At 36.3% G+C, this 10264-nt stretch overlaps 1 protein-coding gene across 1 annotated transcript in view; it reads left to right on the top strand.

The window, feature by feature from the left end:
• The first annotated feature begins 3958 nt into the window (after positions 1–3958).
• Positions 3959–10264, top strand: part of LOC104547447 (25-hydroxycholesterol 7-alpha-hydroxylase) — a 21310-nt gene continuing 15004 nt past the window's right edge. Inside the window, exons 1-2 of the mRNA XM_010193132.1 lie at positions 3959–3966; positions 6577–6713. Coding sequence (XP_010191434.1) covers positions 3959–3966; positions 6577–6713 — 145 coding nt within the window. The remainder of the gene's footprint in view (positions 3967–6576; positions 6714–10264) is intronic.

Here is a 10264-nt window from a genome sequence, read left to right on the forward strand (position 1 = left end):
GGGCTAACATTAGAAAATCAAGAGAGGAATGACATAAGTATGTAGGAATCTAGAAATTAGTTATGAAGAAATATTAGAAGAAAATGAGGTTTATTAACCTAAAGTGGGCTAAGGGAGAACATGCTAAGTATCTTTAAATACATTAAGGGGCCCACAGAAATGAAGGGAATCATTTATTCTCCTATCCTGAAGTAGATAGAATAGAATAGAATGAGAAGTAGTGGGTTTGAGATACAACATGAAGATGAAGGTTAGACGTGAGGAGAAACTCTCTGATAACAGAGATATATTGCTTGGGGAGACGGTAGAGACTCCGTTACCAAGTATCTTCAAGAGCAGCATAGACAAATATGAGGGAAGATATCAGTACACAGCACCCTACCTGGGATACAAGGCATGGAATAAGTAGCCTCTCGTCCTCTTCCTAGCCTATTTTACTTTGATTAAAGCTGAACTAAGGAAGGAAAAGCTGTGGTCTGGGCATGTGATCTCAAATTTAAGAGGTAATAGAATAACCTTAGGTTTGGACGGGGAAAGTGTTGAGTAGTCGTGACTGACCTCACACAGCACAGAAACTAAGCAGGATTTCAAGGATGGAGCCTTAATCACTGAGTATATATTAACTTTCAATATTGCTCAATTACTGTTGCATTGGTGAGGTCTTGTCTTTGCCATGGCTCCTATCCTGGCTGTTGTGAAACTTCATATTACACTTTGTGTAGGACCTTTTTGGGAATTTTCAGCCTCTGATAAAACCTGAGCCGAAAGAGCTTTTTCAGCAGGTTTACATTTTCAAAATGTTCAGATGACTCCCACAATGGTATTTACCAGCGTTTCGGCTTTTTAGGCAATATTGCAAGCTATCAGTACAAGTAGTGGTTGAATTTATGGATCTGTCCTTCAACACACAACTTTGAAGTGTGAAAAGGTGATATGTACAATGTGAACCTACAGTTGTTGAGATAATGTAGCCTAAAAAAATGATAAAGGAATAAGATTTCCTAGACAGTCGTATTTCAGAACTACCAAATGAGTTGTTAAGTACTGGTATTTTTTTATATATTTGGGGATGACTCAAATGAAATTATTAGAAGAGGGGAAAAAAAGAAAAGGCTCCTGTGATGAGCAGATTACAGCACAAGTTAGAGTTTTTAGCAACAAAAAACTTGTATGGTTTTACAGGGCAAAATAAATGTTTTTTTATTAAAATCCCAGAAGTTCTTGACATGAAGAGCTTTCAACAAAAGGTTTACATTTTTGTGTGAAAAAAATCACTGTCAAAATTCACTAGTTGTTGGGTTTGTTTTTGTCAGCATTTCTCCCAGTTTGTCTCACATCACTATTAGAGTCTATCTTTGCTGTACTGCTCTTTTTAGAAGCACAGATAAACTCTTCTCTCCTTGGTGTGCTCAAAAGCACATTTGCTGGTTTTTCCTGAGTCTTTTTCCTTTTATGAGTGATCTTTATCGTACTGAAAAAGAAGAGGCTATCAGTACTGCAGCACGAATTCACTTTACCTAGATCAAAGTATAGGTGGCGGCAGCGCGAGGCTTTTTCCATCCCAGGGCTCTCGTTTCTTTTTCGTTGAGTCAATCCGTGTCTGCATCTCTCATGTCAAGACTTTGCCTGATGCATCCATTTACTCCACGTAAGCCTCAAAATAGTGATCAGATTAAAGCAGTGTCTGGTCCTTACCCCCTTAGGAAGTGTTTAAGCTGAGAATTCAAAGGTACAAGACTATGTGTTGCTAAACCTCTCGTCTGGCTTGTTCTGCAGGGGAAAATTAGAGTTCCAGGAGGTCACTGAGGCAAATAATCTAGATGGAGTATTTAAGATATGCATAATTTTATAAGTATCAAAAAAATTGTGTTGTGGATAAATATTTGGAAGATAATATTTTTTCTGTCCTTGGAGATACAAACCACCTAATGCTATGAGCAAGTCTAGGGGGAAAGCTGTAACTGCTAAATTAAAAAAAAAAATAGTAAGATAGACTTACTGGCTCTCTCCTGTCCTAAGTTTCCTGTGTTCTCTATTCTATAATACAAGAAGACACTCAGACACCACATTTCTGGGGATTACCTTTCTTGGGGTTGAAGCCTTTGGCCTCATTCTTTTCCTCACAGTTAGAGTGTTCATAAGCCTCTGGAAAGACACTGTCTGTCATGTCTTGTTGCTTAAATACTGTGATCGAGCTTGTGAATAATCTCAAACTGCTTTGACATGTTCATAATAGCTTTTGTTCTACTTCTGTAACCATCCATTTCCATTCTTTAAAGTCCCCCGGCATGGTGTGTTCCAGCTTGGATGTGGTGTGTGATGCTTTGACCAGAGACGCTATGGGAAAATGAGACCAATACCTTTAATTTTTGTGGATGGTGACCTTGGTTCAGAAAGTGAATATGACCCCTTGGTGGCAAACAGTATGGTTAAGACATTTTTCTTGGGTTTTTTTTCACTTATTGGGGAAAGTTGTTGAGAAGTGGTCAGCTGAACCGGCGATACCCTGCAGTGACGTGTTCATGCAGGGCTTTTTCAGCTGTGCCTTGTGCAGTGAAGGCTGCGTTAACACCAGATGCCAATCATACACCACCAGTGGATTTGCAAGATTATAGGATGGGAAAAAAAGATGAAGGTTAAGCACAAGGCACAATAGAGATTACTTATGGTAATGAATTGTATAATTTTTCTAGACAGATCTGGATTAATGTTTATCCCAGGCAAGAGATTACTTTATGTCTGATTCCAGTTGTAAACAGACATTATTAACCAGAAGGTTTATGTTCATGGAATGCGACTATGGGTGTTAAAGCACTTATGATTTATTATGTGCAAAGAGAAAAATTAACCTGTTCATCTGCCATAGTATGAGATGCGCTGTGGATTTTTGCATAATTTGGAAGGCATCTGCTCCTTTTGAATACAAATAACCAGTGAAATGAGAAGGATTCTCCTCTCATTTACACTGATCCCATGCCCTACATTGCAGAGGAGCTGAAGTGATGTAACCAGCAAAAAAATCATCTTGTGTACTTTTATAAAGCAACAATATTTCTATGAGAGGTGATGTTGACAAAGTCTATTTGCTTATGAATCTTCAGGATATTTTCTTTACAATTAAAAAAAAAGTTAATGTTCAGAGAGCTTAACAAATTACCCTATTTGAGTTTCCCAAATAATTCCCTTTCACTAACTGAAAACATAATATTTAGAGACTTTGAATTTTAAAAAAATATTTTTAAAACTATTTTTCACATAATTTGTGTTGCAGCTGATTTTTCTCCTGCTTTGTTGCATCACTGCTGCTTAGCATAAGTGAGACATAGGTATGATATCCAGATTTTTTAATACTGCCTTACATCTGTAGCTAAATCATCACACCTGAGTCAGTGACCTCTGTGTTTTGGATGAGCTGAAAAATCTCCCTTAAGGAAACTGTAAGCAAACTCCAAAACTTCTCTTCTTTAACTGAGTAGACATTGCAACTTTATTACTCTCTAACAAGGAAGTGTCTTTTCTCTGTGAAGGCAAAGCAAAATTACAGTTATCAAAATCTGTTCGTTCTATTTATGGGCTGTATTTGTAGCCAGCTGATTTTTGCATAATGCCATTTGAAATTATGCATTTAACAATGATGGATGATATAACTGTGTTGCTTTCCCTCCACTTTGTAACTGATCCATCTACTTATAGATTGCATTGGACATGTTGCTGATGCTGTATTTGTAAAATTCACTCACATATGTGAGAAATTTGTACGTTAAGTCTTACTGACTTCACAGAGGCTTCTCAGATAAGTAAAGATATTCCTGTATATAACCAAAACCAGCCCAATCTGTAAATAGGACAGGAACGTGGAGCAAATAGGCCTGGGAATATTAGGAGGTGTGTTATGTGAATTAGAATTTAAGAAGTTAAACTAGGTCTGAATAAAATATTATCTGGCAAGATGTTCTGAATGCTTCAGTTAAAAAAGTTGTAGTCTTAAGTTGCCATCAAAATACTTTGTATTTTTTTTATATTTCTTAACTATGTTTTACATTTGATCGAACAATGTATCTTCGGAGAAAACTGTAAGTTTAACATTTCCTATTTTTTGTCTATTTATCAAATTTTACAAGGGCTGTGAAGTTTGAGTCCAGAATTGAAGTTAGTAAACAAATTAATTAACCTGTAAAAGTTGCTGTGGGCTTTGTTAATGGTTGAGTGTGGCATCTGAAGGCAACGGAAACTTCTGGAGGTACCTGGAATGCGGGTGAGAGTCCTGAAGGAAGCTGAGGTCTGCTTAAAAGTTTGTGCAGCGAAGCATTGTATTTTGGGAGGCACTAAAATACACATGGCGCTCTTTTCTCTGCTGTGTGTTGGCAGACTTTGATAAGTCATGAAGATGACCTCCATATTCCGAAGAGGAGGAAAGCCAGAAATGAAGACACATTTCTGTTATCAGTCTGCTGTGGGTGGCAAGTTGAACTGGTGTTATATTTTCCTCTGAAAGCCGCATACCCTTGACATGGTGTTTAACAGTGTTAAGCCTATTGCTGCTGAGCTAAACATGACTGAAGTGAACGATGACCCTCACGTCTTTGCGATAGCAAAATGTCTCCCTGATGTGATCCTGCAGACTTGGAGCATTAAGTTAATTTTCCCCTGGATTTCTGAGCTGCCTCTTTTTTACCCAGCAGAGAGCTTGTGAAGAATACAGCTTCTGACCGAATGACAGAACGTGGAGGGTGAAATTAGATGCATTCAATTAGAAGATGACAAAAAGCCTATCTAAATATTTGTCAGGATGCTACTTACGGGGCACAGTGTCCAGCCCCAGAAGTGAAAGGCAGCCACTCTCGGGGCTTAATAGTGGAGAGGGGGAAAAAGTGGGTAAATCATCCAGATTCTTTATGGGCTTGGAGAGGATAATTGCGGGTATCGAGTGGGCTGTTATGCTTATGTGGCTTGTGATCCCTCTTGTGTAATCTCAGATTAGTTCCTTTCTTGTATTCACTTAATACAGAATTAACTGTTACAAAGTTTTCTGGACCACTTGAGTAAATAGCGTTATTTCACTGCTAGAGGATGGATAATGTAGTGGTTTATGGGAGGCAGTGAGAAAAGAGGGGCTCCACCTTCTCTACACTAACCAAAAAAACCCCAGCAGAAAGCAGATAAACAAAACCCCAAAGCCACAAAACCCAAAGAAACTAAGAAGTCAGGGCAAACATGTTGTTGCCCTGTGAGATTCAGGGTTCGATCAGAAGGTTTACTGGTTTTCCAGAGGACTAAAGGATGTTCTTGAAAACTAACTTTTTGAATTAGTAGCCAGTTAAACAGAAAGAGATTGAGATATGCAACTCAGTTTGAGCACATCTGTTCATCTGTAAATTAAATTTATAGCAACTTTTAAAAGTAAGAGAATACAACCTTGGCTTGTAATTTCCTGCTCAGAAAGTTTTAATTAGGAAAAGAATAAATCTAAATACAGCATATCATATTTATCTTTTTTTTCCAGTTCTGATACAACAGTTCAAGGGAGAATGTGACTATGATAGGGTTAATCCAGCTACATAAAAATCCATGCTGTGTATGATAGTAGTAAAGCTTGTGATCCCTTGATCTTTGATTAGATCCAAGCTAGTAAATATCTTATGTTTAATCAGAATGAGTTGTTCTGCATGTAGTATAAGTCACCTTCACAGATGGGATGTAGCAGCAGAGTTGTTCGTGAATATTTGTTTTAATCCTTTCCAGAGCAAGCACGCTTTATGTTTCTTTGTTGAAAATCAGATTCAAGCGACTAAAGACCAGCACGAAGGAAAGACATTTACTTGCAGTCAGGAATAGGACAGTGTGGGAACCTTTTTTTTCTGTTTTAAAGAAAAATGTAACTTATTAGAATCTTAAATGGTATTTTATACTATTCCATAAACATAGCTAACACACTGTGGCTGCTTTTTTAGACTGGGATGCAAATATCATTATCTAGAATTTGATCTTAAACTGTTCATATACATTTCTGTCTTAGAAGACTATAAATATACAGAGACTAACATTTATTATAGTAAATGTTTGGCCTCTATTATTATTCTATATTTTAAAGATATTTAGTTAGAATGGCAGCTGTTCTGTGTGCTCGTAAACCAAAATTCTTAAAATGTTGTCTGTAAGACTAGTTGTTTTGTGTGGTATGTCAGCGTCCTATTTACCTAAATCTGTCATAATTGCCTTCTGATACATCTTCCTCTGACACACCAAATATTGAAAATGAGAAGACCCTTTGCTGGGAGATTTTCTATCGAATGTCATTTTTCTGTGTTCGAAACTCAATGGTAATAACTGGATGACCTGTAGTTAAATGCATCTCAATTTCCCTCACTTATTTTTCCTAATCACCACACGGAGCCTTCTGTGCTCAGAGGTGTGATTACATTTAACCTGCCATCATAGCTGAAGAACTTTCCATACACTATAGTATACAGTGCAAGAATTATATATGAATAGTGGGTCTAAGTGTAATATATAAATAGATAAAAAGACAAGTTGCTCTCATTAATTCCTGATTGATTTTTTTTCTGTTTTTAACAGGAAGACTGGAGAGCCACCGCTAATAAATGGTTGGATTCCTTACCTTGGGAAGGCTTTGATTTTTAGAAAAGATGCTTTCAAATTCTTACTGGATCAGCAAAAGAAACTTGGAGATATTTTCACTGTACATATTGCTGGTGAGAAATATTTTAGTATTTCTCTTGATTTTTTTTTCCATCAGTGAAGTTAAGTACTAATTCAGATGTTTAGTTTAGAATCTTCTTTAACTAAAAACAATTCTGTGAAGCATAGGCCAATAAAAATTACTTAAATTCACATGTATTTTATGCTTAATAAGTATCCATAGGATATAATTATGAGCATGTTTATTTGTGTACAGCTGTAGGTATATATGCATATTGACAGAATTTGTAGGCATGTAACGTATGAACGAGGATTTTGCCAGCACATTTAATTGTGTATTGGGGTTTTTTTTCCCTAAAGAAGGGAGAACTAACATCATCTTGACACCGCACAGAAAAATATCAGATTAAATTTAGAAAACACTTAAGAAAAAAAGTGCAGAATATGTTCTCACACGTTTTACAACTGGTTGACAGGAACACAAGGGAATGAATGACACATTGACTCAGTGATACAATCAGGACTGGAACACAGAAACTTCCCGTTGCCAGCCTCTTACTCTGATCATGCTTGCTGAAAATAACAATATAATAAAGTATGATATAACCTTGCTGCTTTCTGTATTTATAGCTGTATTACTACACTAGCTCAAATACAAACATTTGAGTGATTTCACGTAGACACGTAGCTGTAGAAGAAAAACACAGAATGAAACTGGAATCTTGAATGAAAATTTAACATATACACGTATACACACATATATATATGTACACACAGATGTACTTTTTAGTAAAAACAATTTAAAATCCAGTATTTTCCTCTGTTCAGAAAAAGGCATACTCTTACTAGTGCGGATGAATGTAATGAATCTTTTGCCCCTTTACATGGTGATATCTTTGTTCAAGGGATCAACTTTAGAGTTAGGTCTGTCTTGGTTTTAGCTATTCCTGTATTTTTAGGTAGTTTCAAATTAAAATGTGTAAAGTTTGCTTTGTAATTTCATGGCAGTAGCTTTAGCTTTATATTTCCATATAAGTAATATTTTGCAATAAAAATATTTTTTTCTTCAAAAGTCAGTTAATTAAATTGCAAGCCATATGTTTAATTAATAATTTTTTTCTTCCTTTTACCAAATCTGTTCAGTTTTTTCCTTTGGAAGAACATTTATACTGCTGTTACATGTGTGGTTTTTTAATTCATTCAGGGTTTTTTTCTTTGAAAACTGGTATGCTCAGATTCCTTTCCATCTTGAGAGTGAGTTCAACACATTGCAAGACCAACTTTTGTTTAAATACAGTCTTTTTATTGTTAATGTACATTCACACTATATGCAATCATGGCTTCTTACAAATACAGATTGATAATTATAATTCAAAGACTACCTTAGTACTTTCATAAGACCAGATACAGTCATACTTCAGAATCCTTAATGTGTTTAATCAAATATTTATTTCTCTTTCAGCTCTTTATTATTTTATGCAAGACTATGTTTAGAGATCTGTGTGTTTAAGCAATCTATGAGTGTAACTTAGTTTCATGAATTTCTATTTGCACACTAAACAAAATATCATTTCAACTAATCTCCCTGTGTTCAGGTATTGTGAGGAAGCCTTCCTTGATAAAGACTGAGGTAAATGTGGTGAGTTCTGAATATCATTTCATCCTTATGCAGGGAATTCTTTGATTTTATTAATTTGTCATAACATAGATACCACTTTAAGATAGCTCTTTTTGGTATAAAGATACTGACTGTCAGGACTTCACTGAGGAGAAACAGTTTGTCATCCACAAGTCAAGGGAGAAGCCGCAGCTAGTTAGTACTTCCTATCATGTCCTGATCCGAAGATGTACGAGATTTCTATATGTCTTACTGATTTGACAAAGATGATGTTTATATGTTCAGCAAACATAGAGAAGTCCCTTGTATATTGACTATCATTACTTTACCCCCCTGGTGGGTGACTGAAGGTCCTGTCAAAAAATTCTATCGATATATATTGTTCTAATTATTGGTTCTCAAACTAGTTCATTTGGAAAATGCGGAGCGATCCTTGGAGTTTCTGGCGTTGCCCCGTACCGGTAATGCGATTTCACTGATTGTACTTTCCCATGTGATGAGCGAATGATTGTCATCCCTAAAAGTCGCAAGGGACATGGATGTCATCTTAATAAAGAAATTAAAAAGCACATCTTTCTATGAGAAACAATGTAAATTCCTGACCTGTCGCAGAAAATAGTTCTCTAATTGGTTTTGTGTGGTGGTGCAGCAGAATCGTTTTCCCCAAACGTCATGCCGGCGAAGCACCACTGTACATCATTGTCAGCAGTTCAGCAGAATCTCCCTAATAAGAGGACGATTACGTAAATGTGATAGTCTTCAGGAAAAAAAAAAAAACAACAAGAAAAGGAAAGAAAAAGGAGGAGAAAGAGAGAGGGAGGGAGAATCTGTTGTGTTGAGATGATCGTACATCCCAAGCCAACCTCTCTGCTTGTTAAGGGTCAGCAGCGTAGGCAGCCAGCTAGGTAAGAACTTGAAACAGTTTTGTCATTGTTTCTCAGGATTAAACTTTGTCTCCTTTCCCTGAGAAGTTATAAGGAATGATACCAAACCTTAAACCCCCTCTCTCTGAGACTAACACTGCTTTTAATAAAATAATAGCATTTTTTTACTCAGCTCACTTGCCTTTACAAATACTGCTGCTAAGTCATTCTTGTCTTTTAAATCATGATACATGTGCAGTAACACATCATATTTTTCTCTTTTAAGCAAAAGGTAATTTTCATTAACTCCTTACCAAGCTGAAGCCTGCTGCAAGCATTACCGAAATAACATCCATCATTAGATGCCATCTGAAATGCTTGTCTTTCATCATTAGCATTAAAAAGCTCCAGAATGCATTATTAGGGTAATTTCTTAACTATCATACAAATACTGGCTTCTGTGCTCAGATTTACCAAAGTTGACAATTTTCATATTTTCCACATCAATCTTCTATTTCTAGGAGACTGTATAAACTAAATGGAGATAGCCAGGCTATTTGCAGCATGGGTGTAATGCAAACTGAAGGACTGGATGAGGAAGTATGAATTCTCTGTGGCCATAGTTAAAAAAAAAATCAAAGGATTCTTTACAGAAATAAGGATACATCTCTTATTTTGACTTGTTTCTGCGGTACTAAATAAAATAGCTCAAGGACTTAAACTATTGGAATTTGGAGTGTGACGTTTCTGTATGGACATGTCTACTTAGTTTTTTGTGTTGAAGGGTTTTTTTGCACTCTCATAAGGAAAGGCTCAGTCCTCAGCAGTTTCTGTATAAATACCTTCAATATTTAAGGCTTCCTGATTCGTGGAGCATGTGATATGCCTCCTCTTTTGGCTGACCTGGCATTTACCAATACTCTGATGGAAACTCATAGGCATCAAGATTTTGATTGGGTTTCAGAAAAGGCTACTTTTAAGAGATAGTTCTTGGCACTAGCTGCAACAGAAAGGCATGGAAGGAGAGAGAGGAAGTTGCATTTTAAAATATCAAATAATAACTGGAAACTTTAGGAAAGATATGCATTTGTTGGTCTCTCATACCGCCAGAGACAATCAGCAG

The sequence above is a fragment of the Mesitornis unicolor genome, unplaced genomic scaffold, assembly GCF_000695765.1.
Source record: "Mesitornis unicolor isolate BGI_N332 unplaced genomic scaffold, ASM69576v1 scaffold50159, whole genome shotgun sequence".
NCBI lineage: Eukaryota > Metazoa > Chordata > Aves > Mesitornithiformes > Mesitornithidae > Mesitornis > Mesitornis unicolor.